A 25,944-nucleotide genomic window follows, 5' to 3' on the forward strand; every position below is an offset into this window, starting at 1 on the left:
TTAACCATGCATGGCTCGTGCATGTGGCAATGATGGTCCCCGCTGATTACAAGGCAAGAGTTCTGTGCTAGGTCCAGTGTCCCAACCTTTTCCTGAGTCATTCAATTGAATCCTCTCAACCACCCAGGAAGTATTATCCTCATACAGCCCCCCTCCCAACCCCGACAAAACAGAACCCCAGGCAGATTAACTCATGCATATGCACAAAATGATTCAGGTGCAAGCAGCAGAGCAGGATTCAAACCAGGTAATCTGACTCCACAGCCAAGAGCTGCCTGGGTTGGCCTGTGGAAGCATTTGTTTGGCTTACTCAGTCAATATTTCAAAATCCAGAGATTTTATTAAAAAAACAATCTGGATTTCTAGATTCTCTGGAAAAATGTGATGTGCCAACTGAACTCGCTATTGCCAAAGCAAGATTAGCACATGCAAGAAAATAGTGTTGGATTATAATCCAAGGTATAAAATGAATATCCACAAGTTCATACTGATATAAATAAATGAATAAATAAATAAATAAATAAATGAAGAAGAAATTTCCCACACGGAGGAATTCCAAATGTTTTAATGTAGATACTCTGCTCTCTGGAGAAGGAGCATAAATCCTCTCTCCTTCCAAAGACTACAAAATAGAAAGCAGGGAGAAAACCTGATAGACACTGTATCAGCCACATGATCAAGGCCAACACCAACAGTTGTAAGTGGTGACAGCATGTATCCTTGATATGGTGTGGTGAGAATGACATTTTACCTCTGAGGTCTTCCTAAAAATCCATAACCCCAGTCTAACCATGGGAAAAACACCAGGCAAATCTCAGTTGAGGGACATTCCATAAACTCCCTGACCAGACTCATCAAAACTGTCAGTGTCATCAAAAGCAAGGAAAGTCTGAGAAACGGTCACAGCCCGGCAGAGCCTAAGGAGACATGACAGCTAAATGTAACTTGGGATTCTCCATGGGATCTTGGAACAGATTCAGGACACGGACAGTAGGAAAAAACTAAGGCTGTCTGAGCAGAGTGTACACATTAGCTGATGAGGATGTACCAATGTCAGTTCATCAATGATGACAAAAGCACAATGACAATGTAAGATTATCACACAGTGCCCACAGGTGCCCCCAAAGGCTCACTGCGCTGTCCTGGGCCGGGAGTCCTTCCATTAGAGAGGTCCCTCGTTACCCTGAGTGGGGGTGGGGAGAAGGAGCCACCTCCCAGGCCTTGGCCTTCTAGACATGGCAAGGCCCAGGGGACAGAGGCCTGGGTGTCCAGAGAGCTGGGGATGAAGCCTGTCTCTGTCCAGATTTACTCTGTGGCCCGGTCCAAATTCCCTTCCCTCTCAGTATCAGGAACAACAATAACTGTTGTCTCCCTGGGGCCCTGGTCAGCTCTCAAGGATCCTCTTGGGGTGTTGGCAACTGCTCAGGCACCCCAGCTGTCACTTCTGCCAGTCATGAGGCCCCCAGAGCCTGTCCTCTGCGGGACTGAGTCATCCTGGGATCATTCGCCTGCTGGGGAATGGGGGATGCAGCAGGTAGGGGGTACAACCTCTAACCCAAGGTGCTGGATCTCTGCCTTGGAATAAGTGAGGGTCTTGCCAGAGATCCCCCTTCCTGTGCTAAGGGATGAGTTAGCAACACCCTCCCTGAACAAGCAGCTGTAAGCCATTCTTGGGGGTCAGAGGGAGGCAAGGTTGGAGGTCACGGCCCCATGTGCACCCCTGCCCTGGGTTTCCATTTCCCTATACCCAGAGGGACAGAGGGGGCTCTTCCCACTGCTAGCCCAGTTCTGGTCTAGGCCCCTAGAGAAGGGGCTTATGGGAGAGGACACAGAAACAGTGGGCGAAAACAATCCCGCTAAAGTAAGAGCGAGTCCAGGAAGGAGGAGCCTGGACTCAGGAGGAAGCCTCCGTGAGGGAGGGGGCCAGGGTGGGGGCTCTGAGACAAGGGGCACATATGGCCAGGAGCCCGGGCGCCAGGCTGAGCTGCTGCTCCCAGCTCAAGAGCCCCAGTGCCAGCTGTACGCAGGCGGGTGGGCACGGGCAGGGCTGCCTGCCAGATACACACACAGAGCGCCCTTTGAGGAGGTAGCAGCTGTGGCCCTGCCTGCTCCCTCCAACAATGCCTTACTGAGCACGGGGCTGGGGAAACTGAGGCACGTAACTGACCACCCCCATTCAAGGGGGCAGGCAATCCTGCTTAGGTGAAGCAGGAAGGGACCCCAGCTCATCTGTCCTAGAATCGGGACTTGGGTCTCATAGCGGGCCTCAATTTCCTCCTTTCTTGCACATTGAGTACCCCTCTCATTGCTGGGGACCACTGTTAGGACTCTCCCTGGGATCATCCTAGAGAAAGACCAAGGCTGCCCCACCTCTTGGGGAAGAAGGCTGAAAAACTTCAGACACCACATGGAGAGCTGGGTATGGGTCCGAGTCTCTGAGGAAGTTTATCTCACCTGTACCGCTCCCTCCCTCTGTCCAATGACCTGAGGATTCTTGGCTCCCCACACCTGCAGAGGAAAGAGCCTGAAGCCCAGGGCACTTGCCCCCACAGATTTCTTAGAGGGCTGGAACTCTCTGTCCTGGGGTCCTGCCGGGAGCCACATCTGCCGCCAGCCAGCCTCATGGAACCGGTTCTATCTTTCCTCCATGGAGGGGCAGGGGCAGTGGTGCTCATCTGCCTGCACTGACCTGGTCCCCACTCATCCTTCCTGGGGAGTAGCAGCCCTTTCTTCGGGTGCAGGAAGGGTCCAGGGAGGGTCTCCAGGGAGCAGGGACAGGCTGTATATGGTGAGTGGCAGACCAGAGTGGTCACACTCCTGGTTCTGCCTTCTGGTAGCTGAGGGACCTCAGAGCCTCAGTTTATTAAATGTAACATGAGTATGGCAAGGCCGAGCTGGCAGGGGGTGGGAAATCAGGGCGCCCTGCGTATATGCCCACCGCCTGCGGACACCACGGCAGAGGTAGGACCGATGAGGAAATTGGGGACGTTTAACCTTGGGAAGAAAGGCTGGGGCGGCGAAGGCCTGTCGCCCTTGGCGCTGGGTGGCCGGGTCCTCCCTGAACGCGGGTCCAGCTCTGCCTGCTGGAGGACCGACGATGCGCTGGGCTGTCTGGGCTGTGCGCAGGCGGTCGGGAGCGCCTGGCGCTGCGGGAGGGGCAGCGGGGGCGTGCGGGGCAGGGGGGGTCTGGGCAGCGGGGGGCGGGGGGCTCTGGGCCTGCAGCGGGGGGGGGGGGTCTGGGCCTGCAGCGGGGGGGGGGGGGGGGCTCTGGGCAGCAGCGGGGGGGGGTCTGGGCCTGCAGCGGGGGGGGGGTGCTCTGGGCAGCAGCGGGGGGGGGCTCTGGGCCTGCAGCGGGGGGGGGGCTCTGGGCAGCAGCGGGGGGGGGGGGGGGCTCTGGGCCTGCAGCGGGGCAGGGGGGGTCTGGGCCTGCAGCGGGGGGGGGGGCTCTGGGCAGCAGCGGGGGGGGGCTTTGGGCCTGCAGCGGGGGGGGGGGTGCTCTGGGCAGCAGCGGGGGGGGGCTCTGGGCCTGCAGCGGGGCAGGGGGGGGTCTGGGCCTGCAGCGGGGGGGCGGGGGGGGGGGCTCTGGGCCTGCAGCGGGGGGGGGGCTCTGGGCCTGCAGCGGGGGGGGGCTCTGGGCAGCAGCGGGGGGGAGGCTCTGGGCAGCAGCGGGGGGGGGGGGGGGCTCTGGGCCTGCAGCGGGAGCAGCGGGCAGGGTTTCTCCGGCCCGGCGAGGCTGACCTGCAGTCGCCTTCAGACGCAGGGACTGGAGCCCCGCCAGACCGCAGGGCAGGCGCCCAGCATCCCCGGCTGGGCGGCGTGGGGGTGGGGCCGTGGTCTTCCGACGCCGGTGGGTGACCGGGAGGCGGTGCGACTCGAGGCGGCCCTCGCACGCCGGGCAAAGGGTGGAGACCGCGCGCCCTCGCCGCGTTGGGCCGACAGAAAAATGCCGCGGTCCGGGGTCCTCGCCTTTAACGCGGCCCCCGGGGAGGAGACGGGAGGGGGAGGGGCGGCGCGGGGCGGCGCATGCGCGGCGCGGCTGGAGCCGCCGGACAGTCCGGCCGCCGGGAGCGCGCAGGAGCCCGCGGGGATCCCCGAGAGCGCCGGGACCCCGCGCGGGGGGCTCTGAGCGGCGCGGCGGAGCCGAGCCCCCAGCCTGCCGGCGCCGCTGCCCGCCCGGGCCCCGGGGGCGGCGGCCAAGATGTCCGTGCCGGTGAGTACCGGCCGCCGGCCGCGACCTCTGCTGCCCCCGGCCGGGCCTGAGACCTCGCGCCGCCCGGGGCCGCTGCGCCGGGGGGGGGGGGGGGGGGGGTCGGGGCCGGGCGGGGCGCCCCACCTGGGCCTGCCGGGCGGGCTGGGGTGCGCAGGGGGCGTCTCCCCGGCCGGCCTCGCCGCCCTGCCTGTCTCCCCGTCGCTCCCGGGAGCCGGCTCGCCCCGGGCGCCGGGCTCCGGGCTGTCCCCGCGGGGAGCCCCCGCCGGCTTGGCCCCAGCAAACCCTGGGCCAGCCGGGCCGGCCGAGCCCGCCCCGCCCCGCCCCGCCCCCACCGGGACGGCCGGGCCTCGGGGAGGGGTCGCTGCGGCTCACCGGGGACCGCCCGCGCCGGGCAGCGGGGTGAGGCGGGGGTCGGTGCAGCGCCGGGAAGCCCGCGGGGCCGCTGCCCTGTGGCGCTCCAGGGTCGTCGCCGGGATGGCCAGGCCGGGGCCGGCTGCGATCCCCCGCGGGACAGCCCGTCCCCAGGGCGGCCCTGCGCCACCCCTGGAAAGGCTGATGCCTTCACTCTGCCGGCAAGTTTTCCGCCGGGTGCCGGGCGGCCACCTGCCCCCTCCTGGCCTTGGGCTTCTCTTGTCGCCCGTCACCCGCTTCTCCTGGCCCAGCAGGTGCAGGCTTGGGCAGCCCCCTGCCATCACCGCTGCACCCAGAGGCCAGCCGCCTGGGTGACAAGTGATCCTGGCCACCATCCCCACCCCCTCTGTCACCAGGCCTCAGGTGCAGGCCCTAGCCCTCTTTACAGATGGACAGACTGAGGCAGGGGCCGCGTCCTGCGTCCTGCCCGGAAGGGGCGCCATCTGCAGGCTGGGAAGCTGTGGTTTCCAGCCATTGTGTCTCTGCTGACTTAGGGTCTTTTCGCTCTTGACAGGAAGGGGCAGTGGGCCAAAGCGCCTGGCTCCTCACTCCTGCCCCATTCTCCGGGTGAAGCAGACAGTAGGGCCCTCCTGGCAGGGCGGGGTGGGGGGGGGCGGCTTTTAATTAACCACCACCGAGTGTGGAGATGACTGGAGGAAGGTGCAAAGCGTTGTTATTATGGAATTAGAGACCTCAGCTCCCCACGCCTCCTAAGTGGTAATGCAGAGTTACAGATGAAAAAAGTAAGGCTTCCAGACTGTGCTGCTGTGAACTCCGCCCCCCTCTCCCCCGCAGCCCCTTCCTCCCCACACCTGTTCTGGTTCAGAGCATAATTGCCTCATCTTTAGAAAGAAAGAAAGAAAGAAAGAAAGAAAGAAAGAAAGAAAGAAAGAAAGAAAGAAAGAAGACAGAAAATGCTTGTCAAGCCCTTCTCTGCTGTCCTGCAAAGCTCTGGATCTTTTTCTGGTCCAGGGCATCAGGGGACTCCCCTCACCTTGACCCTGTGGGCACTAGCCGGAGGGGAAGTGGACCATCTGAGCCTGGTTGAGGGCCTGGGTCTTTAGGACAATCGTGAACAGGGAATGCAACTCAGGCCATACCATAAGCTGGACGGGCTTCAATTTGGGTGGTCTGCACTTGATTTGGTTTGGCTGTCACAGTCATAGCAGAGGTCTGGGCATAGAGCTTAGGATGGCACCCAGACCTCTTGCATTACAGGACTTCGGGCAGCCTTCTTGGGCTCTGTACCTCAATGGGCCCATCTGTAACAAGAGAGGTATGGCAGGGGTATGGGGCAGGTTCCAGGTGTGACTTGGACAGACAGGCGATGCTGTGGACACCTGCTGTAAAGACCTGGAGCCCTGGCCTGCTCAGTGATGTCCATACCACTGCCAGCTCCAAGTCACTCCCCACACTCCTGCCCATAGCCACGGCCCTTGGGGGTTCTGCAAGCAGTAGACAGGGCTCTCACCATCTGCCCCCAGTGGCTGGGCTATCAGTAACCTGGTGCCCTCCTGGGATCTTGGGCAGTGTATGAGCTGGTTGGGCTGGGAGGAGAAGTTCATTTTTGTTGCTGCTGTGAAGTGTTCTGAAAATTGCTTTCATGTGCTTGCGAGTGGTGAGGCTCCTTGGAGGCTTCCCGGCTGAGCTGCCTCCTTAAGCCGTGCTTTTGGAACCCAGAATGGTGACTGCCCATGTGGTGCTCACGGATGTGTTCGGGTTTTAAGCACACCCGTTCATTTGGGCAGTCTTTTCCTGGATTGGGCTGACGCAGGCACTTTGGCCCATAGAAATAACAAGATGCTTCAGAATGGAATGGGAGGTGGTGGCAAGGAGAGAAGAGGTTGGGATGGGCCAGGTTGAGCCACGAGTGACTTCCTGTTAGAGCAGGGGCCTGTCTGGGGATTAACTGGTCTTACTCTGACATCTGATGGACATGGGCTGTGGGGCGTAGGGACGGGAGGGCACACAAGGTCATCTTGAGTCCCTGCTCTGTAGCTCCTTCCTCTTCCCTGAGCTGAGGGAAGTGTTCACATAGCACCTGGAGATTTACTTCCTGGCTATTCTCTGACATTGGTCTTCTACTTGGCCATGGCCTTGGCACCCCAGGCCAGTCTCTTCCCCCTGGTCAGGCAGGAAGCATTTGAAAGGAAAAGTGCTGTGCCATCCACCTCAGACCCCTGGTGGGCATTGACATGATTCACGTTTAGGAGTGACAAAATGCTGGTTGCCCCCTGGCGCTGTCAGGCAAGAGGCCAGCTTCCAGCTTGTAGAGAAGTTCCCTGATGTCTGTTCCTGCCACTCGTTTCCTGTCTGAAATGTACGCTACCATTCTAGCCTTTCTGCTCCTTTCTATTTATCTAATTTATTCATGTTAATTTAATTTTTTATTTTCCTTTTTAAAATGATTATTATCTTTCCCTCTTCTCCTCTATTGATTGATGATGGGTCCTTTGAAGGAATGAAGGTGCTGATGTGTGTGCCAGGAGCTGGGCTCTGGGCTTCACAGGCTTTGCAGCCCCACAGAAGATCTGTGTCTTGCCAGGGTTGCGTGGCCACTGAGAGACGAAGTTGGGGTGGGAACCAAATCTGGCAGGATGCAAAGCCGGAAAGTGAGCGTCATCCTGCATGGTCTCTCTAATTGTGGGGGCTGTGGCCTGTCGAGCTGTCCACAGAGGCCAAGGCTGCTGAGAGCCTGACCCTCTGCTTGTGGCTTTTCAAGTATGAGTTTGTGTAACCCCTTCGGGACCCTGGGGAGATAAGGCAGCTGGGACTGAGAGGCCAGGCAGCTTGCCCAGGGCTGTGCGGCAGGGTGGGTCTGGCCCAATGAGGCCCAGCAGTGGTTGATGGAGGTCAGTGACCCAGGTGTGGCACCTCGTTGAACCTCCCCCAGCGATCCCAGGAACCAGGGGCGGAACCAGGGGCGGCTGGCTCTCAGCCAGCCAGCACTGTGATGGGAGAGCTGGCCAGGAAGCCAGGAGGCCTGCCCTGGGCTCACTGCTGGCCCGGGCAGCCAGGCTGTAGACAGCTAGCGCCTGATGGAACGGGCTCCAAAGAGAACGGCAGGGCGGGGGTGGGGGGAAGAGGCAAGGTCCTAGTCCAGAGTCCTCCGGTCAGTCTTCGAAGCACCTGGCCTGCCCCTCCTCCCACCTGGCCTTGGCTCTGCCTGGCCTCCCTTTGCAGGAAGTGACCTCCAGCCACTGCCTCGCTTACCAGGTTACTCCTGCTCACCCTCACGTGCTCGGGCGAAGGGCACCATTCTGCAGAGTCTTTGGGACTCACATCTGTGTTTGTGTGTTTATTGTCGGGTTTATTTGGTTGCTCTCAGGCTTCCTTGGGGTAGGACTCAGGCCTCCTTGGCTCCTCTATCCCTGCCTCATTGTCCTAGCTTGCCCTGGCTGCCTGCTGAGGATGTGGCACTGGGAGTGCAGAGGAGCCCCTGCAGACGGGCTTGGCATCTCGGCTGCCGTCCTGGAAGCCTGCTTGGGGGCCAAGGGGGCATTCCCAGAGAGGCTGCTTGGGGCCCTGGAGGACGTTCAGTGAGTTGAGGGCAAGGGCTCTAGAATGAATCATGCTGGCCTGTCTACGCCTCAAGCAGTTCCTGAAGCTCTCTGAGCCTGTCTCCTTCTCTGAATTACTGGGATATTAACGGCACTAACTCTTGGAGTTCTGTGAGAACTTGGCAGGGGTTGCAGAAAGCTCCTTCTGTTGAGGTTGTGATCTTTATCCTGCACCCTTGGCTGGTGCAGTGGCCGAGATCCACTCATGGCTCTTGTGCACTTGGCTTGGGAGAGGTGACCAGCTCTCTGTGGCCTGCCCAGTCTTCCCCCAGGGGCACTTTCTTTATCGTTGATGTTTCCAGCCAAGGCCTTAGCCTGGGGTGACCCTGGACCCTTGCCTGCTCCACCTTGCCTACAGGACCCCTGTCTTTTGAGCTTTGGATGGGCAGGTACTGGTCTTCACCCCACCAACATCCAGCTGGCCTGGCCCATGGTGCTGCAGGCCAGGTGGATGCCCTGCCCTGAGTGCCCCCAGGAGAGGGCACAGAGCTGCAGGCAGCGGAAGCCGCTGGGGCTCTGTAGGTCTGTCCTCAGGTGTGATCTGCAGCAGCCTGCTTGGGAAGGGATTAGCCCCTCTGCCAGAAGGCGGCACTTTATTTTTATTTTTATTTTTTTATTTATGATAGTCACAGAGAGAGAGAGAGGCAGAGACATAGGCAGAGGGAGAAGCAGGCTCCATGCACCGGGAGCCCGACGTGGGATTCGATCCCAGGTCTCCAGGATCGCGCCCTGGGCCAAAGGCAGGCGCCAAACTGCTGCGCCACCCAGGGATCCCCAGAGAAGGCGGCACTTTAATGGGGGCTTGAACCTGTGGGTGAGGCAAGTGGACCCCGAGGGCAGCCCCCACCGAGCCCCCACTGCCAGGCTTGAGGCTGCATTTCCTAGGTCAGGGGTGCCTGTGGCTCTGCCTCCCCCCCCATGCCCTCCACGTCACTGGGTCACCTTTGCTTCCTGGCCTTTGACTCGGCCTTTGTCACAGTCACCTGCTTTGATTGCATCCGGGTCAAACCCCATTGTTTCTTTGGTTTACTCTTAGTCACTGTTGGCTGGGCCATTTTCTCTCTCCAAGAAAAAGTGGCTGGGAACAGCTCGGGGACTGTGGTAGAGGTGGTGTTGGATGCCTGCTGGGGCAGGATTGATGGTCACAAGTTGCAGCTCTAAAATTAATCCCTTCTTTAAAGGGGATTAGAGGCTGAGGGGGCTTTTCTTTAATCTAAATTTATTATTTAAACCCCTCCAAGTTCCAAGAAGGATTTGAAGCAGATTATAGTGAAAGACACAAATAGTCTGGGATCGTGAAAAGATCCAGAACTATGTAACATATGGGGAAGTAGACATACATGACTTTAAGCTCCCTGACAGCCAGGGCAAAAAGGGTAACATGGTGGGTTTAGGATTGCAATAACTATTTTTGGTATTCCTAATCCTGTGTATTTTTTCCTCTGTGCTTTGTTTTATTTTTACCAGTTGAGACTCTTTTTGTTAAGAATATTTTACATGAAAAAAAAAAAGAATATTTTACATGTATTGAAATGGACAGATGTTAGATGCGTTTTGACTAATGCAGACCCCATGTAACCATCAATCAAATCAAGATAATTAACATCTCCATCTTCTCAGAAAGTTTGAAAGCATCCCTCTTACAGTCAACAGTCCCCAACCCTCTGTAAGGTGGCCAACATTCTGGTTTCTTTCATCATGGCTTAGTTTAGCCTGTTTTTGAGTTTTCTTTTTTCTTTTTTTTAAGATGGGAGGAGCAGGGAGAGGGAGAGAGAGAGAATCCCGAGCAGACTCTCCACTGAGCACAGAGCCCAAAAGGGCTCCGTCTCATGACCCTGAAACCATGACCTGAGCCGAAAACCAAGAGTTGGTCACTCACCTGGAGCCTCCCAGGTGCTCCTGTTCTTGAACTTTCTATAAGTGGAAGTATATAGCAATGTACTCTTTGAGGTCAGGCTTCTTTCATTCAGTATAACAGTTTTGAGATTTCCATCCATGTAGCGTGTTATCAAGAGTTCTTTGTTCACTGCTATGTTGAGTAGCGTTCCATTTATGAAAATGAAATTATATACTTATCCATTCTCTTGCTGATGGATATCTGTCTTTTTTTTTTTTTTAAGATTTTATTTATTTATTCATGAGAGACACAGAGAGAGAGGCAGAGACACAGGCAGAGGGAGGAGAAGCAGGCTCCATGCAGGGAGCCCAATGCGGGACTAGATCCCAGGAATCTGGGATCATGCCCTGAGCCAAAGGCAGATGGTCAACCACTGAGCCATCCAGGTGTCCCAGTCTCTGGTTTTTGTATACTGTGTATTTTTAGGTTCTGGAGCATTGGCATTGTTGCTGGTGTAATACCCTATTTCAGTATTTTATAAAACCCAGTATCCAAGAGGGTTGTCTTGAGGCATGCCCAGAGAGTTGTCTGTATTACCAGATCCTGGATCTCCCAAAGTTACATCTTGTTCAGGAAGTAGTGTGTTCAGGAACCTTTCTGTTCAGCCCTCCTCAGGTATCTGGGGTTTGTTTTCCCTCTTTCTAGGCTCCTCAAGAGGTAAAGTATCTTAGGTTTTTGAGTCACTTGTGTTTATCCTGGGCCCCTGTCCATTCTGAGGTCCTGGCAGAGAGAGGCTTCTAGGAGAGTAGGAGGTAGGAGAAGATGGAGCCTTACCTGAGAGCTGCCCATGTCCTTTCACACTCTCAGGCCTGGATAGATTCCTGGGCTCACTCCTCTTTGTCCTAAGACATCCCTCTAGGCAGGCATTCCAGGCCACTCTGCTTCAGCTCTGGGGAGCCCCAGCCTGGTGGATACCCCACCACTCAAGGAATGGGGGAGTGATTGTTTGAGAACCCCTCCCTGCATCCAGGACACTGCACACCTCCTGCTCTGTGCTTCACACTGAGAGAGTTGGCGAGCCTGTGCTAATTTTACGAATCTTTACTGTTATTTTTTTCTACAAAATGAGCCTTGGAGAAGATTCACACATCTGCTTAAATGCCACCTCCTCTGAGGGGACCCCCCGCTTCAGCACCTTGTGTAAAATAGCCCCTGCCATCACCCTGCTGCCTGCTGCAGTCTCCTTCAGAGTCCTCATCCCCACAGATGGTCACTTGTTTATGCCACCTCACATACACCCCCCCAAAACACAGACCTGTTTTCATGGCAGCTGTATCCTGGCAGTGAGTAGGTGCTGAAGGAATGACCGTCACACTGTGCTGTGTTTAGCGAGAGACCCCATAACTAGCCACTTCCCACACAGCCATTCCCCCCAAGTGGGCTGATAAATATAGGGGCAACAGGGCTTCCCAGAGAGATTTTGCTCACGCGTCTCAGAGGAGGTTTTGTTCCTCATGGTTCAGGGGCTCAGGGAAGCTCAGGGCACCTGAGCAGGGACTGGGAGAGTCGAGAGGGCTTTAGTGGAGTGCCCAAGGGAGTGCCCCCTGTTGCCAGGCCTGGTGGGGCTGGTTTGTGACAAGCAGGTACAGGGGTGTTCCACTGACACCAAGGTGTGTTTGTCCACTGTGCAATCTCCTGGCCTGGTGATGAGCAGGACTACTGGTGTCCTTATACTTAACAAGTGCGCCAACTGAGGCTCTGAAAGGTACGGTGATAGCTGAGGGTCCCACGCCAGCTGGAGTCAGTAATGGTCTCTGCTCTTGTCCCTGTAAGTTCCAGCTGGGTGAGGACTGGGGTGTGGGTATCCTGGGGCCCATGGAGCCTTTCTCTGTGGGCTGGAGCAGGGCAGGTGGGATGTCCCAACAGTACTCTCCAAGGAGGGAGAAGCAGTTGCGCTTTCCTGGAGGCTGCCTGCTGGAGCTCAGCTTTCTCTGTATCACTCCTTCCTTTCTGTGTATCCACTCTCACCCTGCTGCCTCCAGAACCCCTGGGTCCCCTCCTGTGACTGCACTGCCCCTCATGCCTCCCTCTGCCCACCTACCCCAGCCAAGTGGCTGGGCAGCATTGTTCTTTCTCTCCTGGGTCTCTGTGGGTGTGGGCACCTGTGCTCCTGCGGAAGTAGGCTTGGGGCGGGGGTGGGGGGGTGACAGATGGCATTTGAAGTCATCCCCCTCCAACTGCCCTGATATGCTGGGGCTGGTTGCTATGGGGAGAGGCGAGAGCAGATGGCTTCTTGACCGCACCCTTGTCCCTCCCGGCCAGGCTGTCAGCCAGGGCCAGACAGCCACCAGCAGATAAGCTTTTTCTCTAGGGACAGGACTTCCTTTACCTTTCTTCATCCCCCACCTCCAGCCAGGACCCTGCTCCTCTCCCTCCCCTGCGGCCTCTTCTACGTTCCTCCCCCAGGCAGTGTTGGGAGGGGGGCAGTGAGGATGTAGGTGGTGGTGCTCCTCTGACCAGCAGAGGGGTGGAGTGCATCTAGGCCCTCATCGACTTCTTACACACAGGAGGGGCCTGGTTGTTGGACCAAGCCTCTACCCACCTACCAGCACCTAGGGGGATTCCCCATGCGGAGAGCTGGTCTCAGAGGGAGATGGGGAAAGAGAGGTGCAGAAGAGAAAGGGGACTTGGGCCACCAGGACGCAGTGCCCTGGGGTGTGGCAGAGAGCCTCTGGGAAGCATTCCAGGGCCCAGCTGCAGCCTGAGGCCTGCTGTGAGCCGAGCCCCTCTCTGAAGCAGGCACCTCCCTGCAGGTGCCTCTAGTGCTCTTTAATTTTCAAATTAGAAAAGCAACGAAGAGGGGATCCCTGGGTGGTTCAGTGGTTTGGCGCCTGCCTTTGGCCCAGGGCTCGATCCTGGAGTCCCAGGATCGAATCCCACTTGAGCTCCGGGCATGGAGCCTGCTTCTCCCTCCTCCTGTGTCTTTGCCTCTCTCTCTCTCTCTCTCTATCATAAATGAATGAATGAATGGATGAATGAATGAATAAATAAATAAATAAAGCAGGTAGGGGAGGGAGCCACTAGAGGGGGGCCATTGCAATTGCTGGGACCCAGGCCTGGATCTGGGAGGCTAGTCAGTCCTCTGCCCTCACTTGCTGTGTGCCTGCACCTGGCAGTTCCACTCCCCCACCCCTGCACCCGGGGTGGGAGGTGCAAGAGGATGGCAAGCTCCAGGCTGATGGGCCCACCCACCTTTCCACAGTCAGATTCATCAAGGACAGATGAACTACCCCACTGGTCACTCCGCCCTCAGAGAGGAGGGGAAAATGGGAAAGTTCTTTATGTCTGACAGCTCCAACATCACCCTAAGTACCGTTTGGGGTTATCTGGGTGCTTTTCTGTGGGGACACACCTGGGTAGCTGGGTTGGTGGGCTGCAATTGTAGCTCCTGGTGCTACAACTTCCTGGTGGTGTGACCTGGGCACAGCACATCCCTTCTCTGGGCCTCTGACAGCAGGTGTGCGGGGTGTCCGGCCTGTGTGCGGCAGTGGTTCTGGATGCAGCTGGACTCATCTCTTTTCTGGGCCATTCACAGGCTGTCTTCAGCTCTCAGGCTGGTTTTGAGCTTGCCAGTGTGAGCAGCCAGCCGAGGGGGAAGGCGGCAACAACCCATGGCCCTCCAGATGCATCATTTCTTCCTGTCCCTAGGGCTGGCAGGACTTACCTCCGGCCTCAGGAAATCCTTTCCTGCTGCCGCTCCCAGAGCTGGCCATCAGCTGACCCATCCAGCCACCCTCTCAGGCTGCTGGGAAAGGGGCTGCCTGCAGTCACACTGTGCAAGCCATTTTAGCCTGCACCTTTCACTTCGCGTTGTCGTAAGCATTTTCTTGAACAATTTTAGTCTTTGAAAGTGGCCACCTTAATAGCTGCACAATATCCGTTGAGAGGCTCAGGTTGCCTAACGAGTCCCCTATAGTTGGACCTTTGGGTTATGTCCCCCCACCTTTGTTTGCTGTTACAAATGCTGCAACAGACATTGCTGGGTCGAATGCAAGAATAGTTCTTTGTGCGATGGGTCTGGCCTAAAGAGTAAGACCCAGAAAACCTAGAGAGTGGGAGCTGGGTCCGGAGCTCTACTCCTTATTTAAGATCTGGGACCAATAGCAGCCCCCACCCCAGTGCACACTTTAATAGACAGATGGGAACCACTGTCCCCATGTGCTGGTCCCACCATGTTTCCTACTCAGGGCCCCAAGGGGAGGGGTTGGTGATATTCCCCTCTCCAGCGTGTGAGCTGTGAGTTCTCAGCCTGGCAGGAGGTGCCAGATTGTCTCCAGCCAGCAGCACCCTCTCCACCTTCCCCAGGTTCATCCTCATCACCCCTACATTCCCCTGCACTCCGTGTTGGAGAGGTGATACTGGGCCCCAGTTCTGAACTCAGTTGTGTTTAGGGAGTGCTTGCGTCTCAGCTGCTTGTCCTTCGGGGTCTCTGAGCACAACACCTTCTTTGGCTTTCTGAGCCCTAGTGCCCCCCTGCTCCTTCATTCCCTTCCAGTCCTGTCCCAGAGCTGTGTAGCAAGCCCTTCGTCCCTTCTCTGGCCACCAGCTCTGATCCTTTTGTGGTAGGGAGCCTATGGGATGGGGAAGGGGTAGTAAACTGGGTCTCAACCTCTTCATCAGGAAAATGGGGCTAATTGTGAAGTCTGTTTTGCAGGATCGCTGTAGGCATACAATGAGCCTATGGTCATAGAGCCTTTGGTCCAGGGCCAGCATCTTGGCTGTCCAGGGGGCTGGGTCACTGTCAGAGCTTCTTGGCACCGAGGGTCTGCTTTCCCACACACCCCAGCTGGAGTCTGCCCTGCCCCTCCCCCACCCATCTACCTGCAGGCCTGGGAGAGGGCATTCCTCTCCTCTTCCAGTTACTCCCCTTCCATCACAGTGGGGCAAAGATCCCAGGGCCTTGATTACAAAGCGGAAATGCCATTCTGGGAGGCACAGGCTTGGGGAGTGGGAGGGAGTTTAAGTGGAAAAGGAGCAAATTTTTGAAATGCCTCTGCCAGAGCTGGGTTCCCCTCCCCCGCCTGCCCGCCTCCAGCAGCAGCCCCGCCCCCGGCACTGCTTTAATCCAGAGCCAGAGTCGGGAGGGTCTCCGGTTCCCTTGGTCCCAGCCAGCCGCCTCCTCTCGCCCAAGGCCAGCCAGGGTGGAGTAGGGCCAGCACGCTGAGGGCCAGGCCTTTGCGTCCCTGCCCACCCCTGCAGAGACCTGCAAGCAGGCTTCTTCCTGGCTGTGAGGCCGGGTCTCTCCTCCTCTCCCCACAGGAGTGGAGACCCCGGAAAACCCAAGGACTCCCTCTAGCATCCAGCACAAATTCTCAGGCATGGTCCAGCCAGTTCCCATCTGCTTCCTGGGAACCTTGGGTGCTAGCTGGGCTGAGGACAGGTCAGGGTTTTGGAGGGGTTGGGCCCACAGCTCCATGCCTGACTTTGGGGCAGAGCACTGGGAACAGCAGGAGGGGATGCCCGAGGTAGTATTTCCCTGACAGCTGGCTCCTCTCGTGGGGGAGTAGGCAGCTTAAGAGTGACAAGGGGGCCAGTCTTGGGGAGGGCATAGGGTGGCAGCTGGTTGCCCCATTCCTTCTGGGTCATGAGTCCCACTGCTCCTTACTCCCCGCAGGCCATGAGTTCTGCCCACGTTCCCTGTGAAGTTTTGAGGAAATGGAGATGTGTAGGTCCCCCCATACCCAGTTTTTCTGGAGGGGAGAACAAGGAATCTTATTGTTTTTAAGATTTTATTTTTAAGAATCTCTGCACCCATTATGGGGCTCAGACTCACAGCCTTGAGATGAAGAGTTGCCTGCTCTACTGACTGAGCCAGCCAGGTGCCCCAAGGAATGTGATTTTTTAACAAGCTGTCTGGGGGCCCTAGCCCAATCCCTTCCTTTTACAAATGGGAGAGGACTGAGGTGGCACACCTGGCCACCTGAGTCACCTGAGCTCTGGGTTTTGGGTATGTGTTTCAGGTGTAAGGGCAGCTGTGAGTCCATCTTGGGCTTGTATATAGGCCATGCCTGAGGGTTCCCTGCAGGGCAAAGCCAGGTCTGCCCCCACTGCATCCCTGCCATTGTGGTGTGTGTAAGCTCAGCAAGTGGTCCAGCTTGACAACTGGAGACTCTGGAGATAAGGCACTGAACTGCCTGGTTCTGGAGCAGGTTCTATACTAGACATCCCTGCTGACTGTTGTGCAACCCTGGACACGCTCTGGGACTCTGGCATCCCCGACTGTGCTGTGTGGGGTAGTGGTCGCTGACCTGCAGCCTCGAGAGGGAGGACTCTGGAGAACCAAGGTGCTCTCTGCTCGGTTTCCCTGTGGTGGTTCTTCCTTCCCTCTCATTCCTGGCAACATCTCCCCCTCCCACCATGTTGTTGGCAAGGGGGTTAGGCCTGGACAGCACTGACTGAGGGATTAGGGTGGGAACAGAGCTCCTAGGCCAGAACTGGGGGGGGGGGGGGACCCTTCGGGGTGGCTGGGTTCAATTGGGTGGAGCAGGTGGGAGATGGTGAGCCCTTGACTATGGGGTAGACCGGAGCCTCAGGCACATCTGGTGGAACTGGATAAGCCCTGTGGCTCTGTGCCTCTTGAATTAGGGGACCCATTGGGAGTTCTCCGCCTCCCTGCCTTGAGTCTTCCTTTCCTGGGGCTCTTACAGGGTAGGCCTGACAGAGAGGGTGAGGTGGACATTATTAGTTTTCTGCCAGCTGGGATATGCCCCTTCCCTGGTACTTCTAGATTCAGATCGGAGTCTGAGACTTGCGTAACGCCAGGGTCTGGTGGGTGGTGAAGGCAGAAGTCGACTGACTTGAGGCTAGCTTTGGGGGGGCTAACTGGGGGGGTTGTCCCCACAGTCTTCCCAGAGGAGGGGGCCTTGGCTTAGTCCTTGAGGAGGGACACGTTCCTGCCCTGGATGGCGGGCGGAGAATGTGCATTTGGAGAAAAGGTGACATCCCCGTGCTAGCCTCGAAGGAGCGGGTGCGGGTGCGGGTGCGGGGCGTTGGGAGCGGTCCCGCTGGGTGGCGCGCGCCCGCGCCCCGGGAGCCGACCGGCGGCTCATTTGCATGGGGAGCCGCGGTGGCCAATGGGCGCGCGCGGCCGGGCATGCTGGGAGCCGGGCTGGGAGCCGGGCTGGGAGCCGGGCTGGGAGCGGGGCGGGGAGCCGGGCTGGGGCGGCGGGGCGGGGCGGAGGGGCGGGGGCGGGGCGGGGCCGGGGGCGGGCCCAGGGGCGGGGCGAGGGGCCGCGCTTCTCCGGGCGGCGGCGGCGGCGGCAAGCGTGGTGACCGAGCCGCCCGACCAGACCGGGACCGCCCCGCAGCCGCCGCCGCAGCCGCCCGCGGCCTTCCCGGGCGCCCGCAGCTCGGTGTGCGCCCCTGCGGGAGGCGGGGCCCGGCCGCCGGACGCGATGAACTACCTGGTGAGTGCGGCGGACTCGGCCGGGGCCGCCCCGGAGTCCGTGCGCCGCCGACCGGCCTCCCGGCGACCGCCCTGCCTGCGCCCGGGGCGGTCCCCAGCGAGGAGTCCAGTGAGTGGCATTTCCTGCCGGACCTGCGGGTCCTGGGAACCGCTGGCCGCTGCGGCCTCGGCGGGGCCGGCCAGGCGGGCTCCGAGGCCCTGGAAGCCCTCTCCCGCGTGGCGGGGCGCCCGGGGGCAGGGCTGCGAGGATCCCGGGGCCGTGCGCCCCCGGGGCGGTGGGGAGGGCGGGACCCAGGGCCGCTGGCCGGCAGGAGAGTTCCTGGATCCGGGAAAGTTGCTGGCGGGCGTCCCGCTCTCCCCCTGCCGGCCGCCGCCTGCCGGGTGACCTTGGGCCTGCGAGACCCGCCTCCCGCCTCAGTTTCCTCCGCTACGGGGACAGGTCCGAGATTTCCTTGGACCATGAACTTCCAGGAGGCGCGGATTTCCGGGAAGTGGGGTGGCGGTCCATCCTTGTCCGTCTGCTGTTCTGGAGTGGGGAGCTGCCCCCTCCCCGCCCCCAGGCTAGCGGATGAGCGAGCAAGTGTGTGGCGACCGAGGAGGTGTTGGTGCTGGCGGACAGCCAGTCCTGGGTCTGTTAATGATTCACCCTCCGGCCTGTCGGTGCTGGATTCCAGGCCTGGGGGCAGGCACTTCACCTTTACCTACCGTGGTTGCAAATACTGAGGTAGAAGCGGGATCCTGGCCGCGGATGTGCAGTGTGGCATGGTGACCCCAGGTCCCGGCGTTGGAGGGCCCGGTGCATGGAGCTGGAGGGGAAGCGAGGCTGCCATTTGGGTGTCCCCCAGAGCTCCCAGCCCCTCGCTGCTGCCTGAGGCACAGCCCAGAGCAGTACTGAAGGAGTCGGAGAAGTTGAGGTTTGCTGAGGGCTGGGATGCTTGTGGACCGTGGAGGTTAGTGCCCGGGGAGATTTGGGGGTCTTGGATCCCAGACTGGGAGTAGCGGCTCATTGGTCAGTCTTGAGGACATGGAGTTTCTTTTTTCCTTATCCCTACCATGAGGGTCCAGGCTGGGAGGCACTCTTCTGGTTTGCTGTGACTTCTCTGCAGATTTCAGCCAGGCTGGGACATGTTCCTCATCCTTCTGGGCCCGGAGACCCATCCTCCTGTGTCCCATATCCTTTCCCAGGTGGAGAGCTGATGATGTGGGGTCCCGGGGTGGCAGGGATGATGGGCTTGGAAGAACAGGTGTGTGCTGGGAGTTGCTGCTGGCATTCCGTCCTGGCAGCAGCACCCACTACCCGCTTGCTCTGGGTAAGGAAGGGACTCTGGGAACTGGTGGAGGCCGGGCAGCCCCAGGTTCTGCTGGGACAGTTACCTTTGGTTCTAGGAGGGGAGCTGGAGCCTCTGGCCATTACAGTTTGTGCTGAGCCAGAGTGCGAGTGCTGTGGGCTGCTAGGACCGTTTCCTTGGGCCTAAACAGGGGATTGAAGCAAGGTCAGCGCCACTAGGGCATCCCTAGTGGGAAAAGCCCAAGACAGCTGCTTTCCTTGTTATACAGATGGGGAGACTGACTGAGGCACAGATTGGATTTAGAACTTGGTCTCCCGGTATGCCCCATGCTCTGCCTCACATGTGCTCTACCGCCCCCTCCTTTGGATTGGGGGTGCTCTGGTCCTTCGGGTGCTGCCATGCTCTACTGGCCACCATCTTGGTGGGGTCCTTCTGGCATCCGTTGTCTAGGCGTTCCTACCGCCCTTTTCTCTTGGGCCTGAAAACTCCCTCCCCTGCCTCCCAGGAGCCCACAGCCAGTGGGGGCAGCCAGAAGCAGAGGCCAGGTGTGCTCCCCAGGAGGCTTCTAGAGGGGTGAGGGACAGTGTTGGAGTCACACTTGGAGAACAAGGTGCAGGGTCAGGGGAATAGGGATTGTTCTCCAGCAAAGACACAGGCCAAGATCCTCTTTCTCTGGACCCTCCAAATAAGGGGCTGAAGGGTGGACTCCCTTCAAGGGAGGGTATGGGGCTGGGCCCTCTAGCGCTGGAGAGGCCCTGGCTCTGCTATCTTGCTGCCCTGATTCCCTTTCACTTCTAAGGGGTGAAGTTCTGGCCTGGAGTGGAAGGAGTTCAAACAGTGGAGGGGCAGGGCCCCATTGCAGACCCTCATCTCCACAGTGCATCCCAGAAATCAGGGGTTTGGTACTTTTATCTGAGCGAGAACCCCACTATTGTGCCTTTTGTCCCCCTCCATTCCTGCTCAGGTGGATGGTGCTGCTATAAGGGTTACCGCAAGTTATCATTTAGGACTAGAGAGTAGCAGAGCTGCAGGGGGCTTTGGACATCGAGGTGGAGAAAATGGGGTCTTAGGAGTGAGATCCCTCCTGTCCCCCCTGGAGCCATTCCTCCTGCCTCTTTCCCTCCATGATGACATATCTGGGGCTGGGTTACCCCTGAAGTGTTACCCTGAAGTCTCATGATGCTGAGCCCCCTCCAAGAGACCAGCCAGCCCACTCAAGAATCCTGAGTCCTCCCCACAAGGCCCCAGGGACAGAGAAGGAGAGTAATGAGTAATCAAGTGCAGGTCTGGGTTCTAACAGCCTGGGGCAGTTCCCTGGGCTGGGTGGCAATGGTGAGAGTTCTAGAGGGTTGCTTGTTTTCACCAGCTGTGGGGTGCTAGGGGCCCATGTCTGCCTAGTCTCCCAGGGACAGTGTCTGGGATGCCCTGCAAGGGTGGGAGCAGGGTCCTGCTTCTGACTCAAAGCTGGCCCGGGACACAGAAGCAACTGCTGTGGCCGCTGCAAATGAGACTAGGCCACAGCTCCTGTTTGCGTGAGGGAGTGGCCTCTAGGAGGGGAGAGCCACTGGCAGTGGCCACTACGGACGTGGGTTTTTAGTCCTTCATTCAACAGATCTGCCGCTTAGGTGCTGAGTGTCAGACAGGGCCGAGGACCTGCGCACAGTCCCAGCCATGTCCGCTGAGCCTCCAGCACTTCTGAGATGGGTAGGGCAGGAGCTATGCTCCCCCTGGGACAGCTCTGGAATAGGGGCTTGCCCATGGTTTTGCTCTTTGGACTTGAGCCCAGACCCTGGCTACTAATTGTTCCTGGGGGTGTTAGGAGAATGCTGATAAGGCTGGCTGGGATGGAGTCTCATCAAGGATGAGGGCGTGGGGACTTGTGGGAAGGGAAGAGACTGTCCTCAGAGTGGGAGGGGATGGTCAGGACCCTGACTGGTGGCCCCCTGGCTGCTGCCTTTCCAGGGGGATTCCTGGGGCACCAGTGAGTAGAGGTTGTGGACGTGGACTACCATTCAACACATGTATTGGGCCTGTGTCCATTAGCTACTAGGGGCTTCTTGGGACAAGCAAACAGTATACCCCAGAAATAATCTTGGCCCGAGTGTGAGATGATTCTGGGCATGAAGGAAACTAGTGTTTCCCGAGTGACTACAATGTGTGAAGCTCTGTTTGGGGCGTGTGTGTGTGTGTGTGTGTGTATTGGGGCTGAGCGACACAGAGAGAAAAGGCCTGTCAGGTTTCCACTCCTGGCTTCCAGGAACCTAAGCATCACCACGGGAGCCATCTACTCTGCTTTATCATAGAGCCCAGATCTGCCTCTGCTGCTTCCTAACTCTGTCCCTAGCAGGTCACGTAACTGTTGTGCACCTCATGCACCTCAGTTTCCCTGTCTGTAAGGTGGAGGTAATCACAGTGTCTCCTAAGGTTGAAAGGGATGACCGAAGTATACAGAAGAGCTTGCTCCTATGGAGCTCGTCATTATTGCTGTTACTGTGAACCTGTCAGACATGTCTGTCCCCACTGGTCCCAGTTGCCAGGTCATGCCTTCCCATAGAGTCAGGGTTTGGGGGTACCCATACAGTTATCCAGTGTTCCCCAAGGCAGAGACTCGCATAGCCATCAGATGGCTGCAGTCCTCCAGATGTGCCCACCTGTGGCCAAGGCCCAGCTACTCTGTGTCTGAGAGCCCACCTGGCCCTGGGGGTCTGGTGCCCACGGGGCCCTAGGACACAATGAGAGCTATTCTAAGAGCTGCCTGTGGGGCAGCCCTGTTGGCTCCATTTGCAACAACCAGGGTGTTGTTCTGAGTGGGCCTGGCTGGCAGGCCACTGCCTGGGGAGTGTTCTCTTCTCCCCCTCCCTCTGGGGTGAGTGAGCCGCAGATGGTCTTCCTGGCTGCTCCCAGGGAGGCTAGGATACCATCTTCTGCAAGGGGGCCTTCTACCTAAGCCCGCCCATTCAGGGCCAGGCTCCATGCATGCGTGCCTAAGGGTTCCATGCTGAAGAACACAGCCCCTCCCCCCATACCCCCAGGTACTCCCCCATGGGTACCTGGGTCAGAGGGCACAAAGTAGGCAGTAACAAGATGCTTTGGTCACTTTGAGTTAGGGACAATGGGGAATGCATGCCCAAGGAGGGGCATGGTCACCTACCTGGTGGAGTGACCCCTGAACGTATTCTGGAGGAATGGGACACAGTGGAAGGTTTTTTCAAAGCAGGAATGAGGTTGGCCAGAGACTTGGGGGTAAGTCAGGCAGCACTCTCTGTGGTCCCTTGGACACAGATGTCTGGCAGCGTCTGCCCAGACCGTGATGGCACCCTGACAGTGTGCCCCTTTGAGGTCACAGCTATGCCTTGTTACAGGGTGGGTGGAGGCACCCGATTGGCCCAAGCTCTGGGGACTGGCTCCTCTTCCATGCAGGAGCAAGACACTGGGTCATGGGGAGTGTGTCTACGGCAGAAATGTTCAGGGGCTATAGGCTTTGCCCTGGCTGGGCTTACCTGCCATGGGGTGCCACCATCTGATGACATTTACTGAGCTCTTCTGCATTGTCTCCAGCCTGCCTGCCACTCTGGGGCCACAACCCTGTCTTCCTCCAGCCTCTTCCTCCTCCAGTACCTTGGCTCATGTCCATCCTCTGGCTGTGTGCTCTTCCTTAGCTGGTGTCATTGTGCCTGGTTTTCATTCTTCCTGAGTCATCTGAAGTGTTACTTCCTCGGGGAGGTCATCTCTGACCACCCTATATGCAGTGGTCCTGTCCCACATTATTATAGGTGCCTGTTTTCCCCTGTGCCCTAACAAATTGTTCGGTGTTTGCTCCACTGGAATGGAAACCCCATGCAGACATGGACAAGCTAGGCCTGCACCATCTAGTGGAGCCTGGCCCAGCCCCTGGCAGAGAGCAGGAGCTATGCACATCTTTTGTTGAACAAAAGAACAATCCTCTGAAAGCAGGACTGTCGTCTTAGCACAGGGGATCTGGGTATTCAAAGAGGCTAAGGGACTTGCCCGGAGTCACCCAGCAGTGGAGGGAGAGCCAGACCCAGGTCTGGTTTTAGCTGCTGCTGAGTGACTGGGAAGAAGGAAGAAGGATCAGGGAGTAACGTGTCTCAGTAACAGCTGGGGAGGCTTAGAGGCCCAAAGCTGGGGTGCTCGTCAGCTGGAGCGCTCCGGCACCAGCAGGGCCTGTGGAGAGCCTGCCTCTGGAGCTCTGGGCGGGGGCCCCAGCTGATGCAGACAGAGCAGCTCCTGGTGCCAGGCACTCTGTGCCACGTGCCCAGCCCAAGAGGTGCTTCCCAGCCTGGCTCCAGCCGCCCCAGACTATACAGTTGCAGCCGTTGTTGGCCTTGACTGCTCCGTGAGCTCACACCAAGGGGGTGGGGGCTGGCCACCCTGGGTGCAGGAGGCCCCAGTGGCTCTCGTGGGTGTGGGCAGACCCTCCCCCTCCTTCCCTGTTCCCTACTGGACCTTGCCCTCTGCAAGCCTCCCAGCTTCCCTGAGCACCCAGCCCCTCTGCCAGCCCTCCCTGGGCTGTCCTCCTGAGAGGTGAGGGGCCTCTGAGGGGCAGTCCCCTCTGTCTGCACCCCGCCCCCTCTGACTGGGCTTGGAGGGGGATTTTCCTGTGACTCACTCTGCTGGCACTTCCTGTGGTCACCAGGGCAGGGGCTGGGGGGACCCAGTGGGGTCACAGGGGGAGGGTGGGCCGGGTGTCCCGCCCCCTGACGGGATGTGATTCCCTGAGGCAGGCTGCAGACCATATTTGGGAAACTTGCTTTCCGTGCAGGCAGCTTGGGGATGGGGCCCGTGGGGGGGGGGGGGGGCATGGGCTGCAGGACAGCGGGACAGCCCCTGCCCCTGCCTGCTTCTCCTTGGGCTATGGCCTCTAGACCTGCCTCAGCCTCCTCTGCCCCATTGTGCCTTGGAGCCTAAGGAGGTAGTCCACTGTCCTTTTTCAGAATGTATATTTTTCAAACCCCAAGCCAAGAAGTGCTCATTAAATACAAACTGAGAAATTCTGAAAAACAGGAAGAGAAAGCATCCTCCATTCACAACCGCTATTCTTACCCTCTCCTCAGTTTAAGTTCATGTGACATCTTATTGAGGCATGGTCAATGCTTTGGTGCGTGTATAAGCATCGTAGTCATGAGGTGGGCAGTGTTGCAGAAGCAGCAGTTCTGAGGGCCTTCGCCCTGGTGCTCACCATGGTGCTGGGGCAAACCTGCCTTCCCTGTGTAGCTGCCCACCTGGGCTGGCTTCTCCCCTGACCTGGCCTCTCTTGCTTCCCCAGCTGATCCCCATTTTTCCCCACCCTGGGAGGCCAGAGCAGCCCTGACGTCCTCCCAACTGGTGCCTCCTTCCCTCCTGCCCTCTTCTGGGACCCTCTGGGACATCTCTGGGTCCAGCCTCATCCTTGCACTCACACCCGCGGAGCAGTACAGCAGACTCCGTGGCCGGGAACACAGGGGCCAGTGAGGTTCTGGACCTACTAGCCTGGTGTCTACCAGTGCTGGGGTCCTCCCGCCTCTGTCCCACTGTCTCCCCCAAGGCCCTCCCCAGGTCTCACGCAGGCCACTTAGCAAGGCCTCTCCATGCCAGGGCCACATGGAGCTCCTGTCCCTGCTCTGGGAGGGTTTGCTGAGTTAAAGAGCCCCGTCCAAGAAGCAGGCACTGGGAGAATTACCAGGAGAGCGCCAGGGTAAGAAGTAGGGCTGGGGGAAGGGTACTGCTCTACTTTGGCCATCCACTGTCTGTAATGAGATTCCTTTCTCGTTTTGCTGTATTTTCCTCATTGATTCCTTTGGTGCGTGTCTGTTCCTTTTCCAGAAGCACCCATGCTGGTGACGTGTGTCTAGTGTCTGTCCTTGGGTCAACGTCTGGAAAATACTTAGAGTTGTTTTGTAGACATTTATGATGTTTACAGAAGGGGTTCTGGGTAATAGATGGCCTGCTTGCTGTTCTAACTCGGGGGGCGTGGCCAACCTTCCTCACCAGATGCCCACCTGGGCGCCTGCTTGGGGTGCGGAGCCCCAGAGAAGAGAGCAGGATCGCGGGGGTCCTGATTGCATATGGGCCGCAATCTGCTTCGTAGTGGCCTTGGCCAGTCTTTTTCCCCCTTCAGAGAACTTGCTGCTCACGTTCTGTTGGTTTTCTCCATGTCTTGTCTTTGCCTTGCTGGTTTGTAGAATGCTCCAGATTCTGGATTCATCCCTCTCTTGTCATTGGTGACCTGTTACCGTGTCAGCTTTGTGTTCTCTCCTATCCAGTAGAAACCATTCCACTATGGTGAGGTTGAAATCTGTCTGTCACTGTTGTTAACCTTATGTTGTGTGCTTTACGGTCTTTGTTTTTAGAGTTGTGTTTTATAACTTTTTTGCGCTATGGGGTCACAAAGGTATTCTCCCCAATATTTTCTTTTGTTAGAGCTAGAGTTTTATCTTTCACACCTGGGTCTTTAATTGTCCTTTGTTTATGACATGAGGCAACTGTGGGGATTGATTTTTCTTCTTACAGTGAGTGAGTTTTCTAGCACCATCCATGAAGCAGCCCTGGCCTCCCACGCTGCTGTGTGGTAGCGCCTGTGGCGTCCGATGGGCTCCTGTAGTGTGGGGCGTCTGTGAGCCCTGTCCTGGGCACTGGTCCCACTCATCCACGGTCCTGGCACATCCTCACAGCCTGAAAAGAGTGTGTCAGGCTGACCTGCTTATAGATGGACCTCTATTTCTCCATTTATTCTAGAAGGATTCTTTTTCTTTGGTCAAATTCCTTTAAAAAAAAAAAATTCTGCTGGCATTTCTGTTATAATTGTAACTTATTAAGTAAGCTTGGGCAAATTGGCCTTTTATAGTGCTTAGTCATCGTATGGTGAATTTGGTACATTTTCTCCTTTATTCAGGTTTTCCCTTGAGCCGTCTGGCAGAACATACACATTTTTTGCTCTGAGGTCTCCTGTTGTCTTTGCTTGATTAATTCCTGGGTAGCTAGTAGCTTGTTGTTGTTGTGTGGGCTTTTCTGTACTTCTTTCTCATCCGTTACTGGTTCTGGTTTGTTGGAATTATTACGTAGATGATCATATGGTCTGCAGATGATGACCACTTTGTCCCTGTATGTCCCCTCCCTACGCTCTCGTTTTTTCCTCTCCGTTGGCAGGGCAGCAGGACTGTAGAGTTGGAGCA

At 57.8% G+C, this 25,944-nt stretch overlaps 1 protein-coding gene across 6 annotated transcripts in view; it reads left to right on the plus strand.

Annotated features, from left to right (window-relative positions):
* The first annotated feature begins 3,782 nt into the window (after window positions 1-3,782).
* BCAR1 (BCAR1 scaffold protein, Cas family member) overlaps window positions 3,783-25,944 on the plus strand; it is a 35,903-nt gene continuing 13,741 nt past the window's right edge. Inside the window, exon 1 of one of the 6 annotated variants that reach the window (XM_072731508.1) lies at window positions 3,783-4,210. In XM_072731508.1, coding sequence (XP_072587609.1) covers window positions 4,199-4,210 — 12 coding nt within the window. In that variant the 5' untranslated portion in view covers window positions 3,783-4,198. Of the gene's footprint in view, window positions 4,211-17,308; window positions 17,593-18,115; window positions 18,434-18,546; window positions 18,669-24,372; window positions 24,468-25,944 lie in introns of those variants that run through there. The other 5 variants (XM_025993058.2, XM_072731507.1, XM_072731509.1 and 2 more) reach the window with 5 other exon arrangements.

The sequence above is a fragment of the Vulpes vulpes genome, chromosome 12 (assembly GCF_048418805.1).
Source record: "Vulpes vulpes isolate BD-2025 chromosome 12, VulVul3, whole genome shotgun sequence".
Taxonomy (NCBI): domain Eukaryota; kingdom Metazoa; phylum Chordata; class Mammalia; order Carnivora; family Canidae; genus Vulpes; species Vulpes vulpes.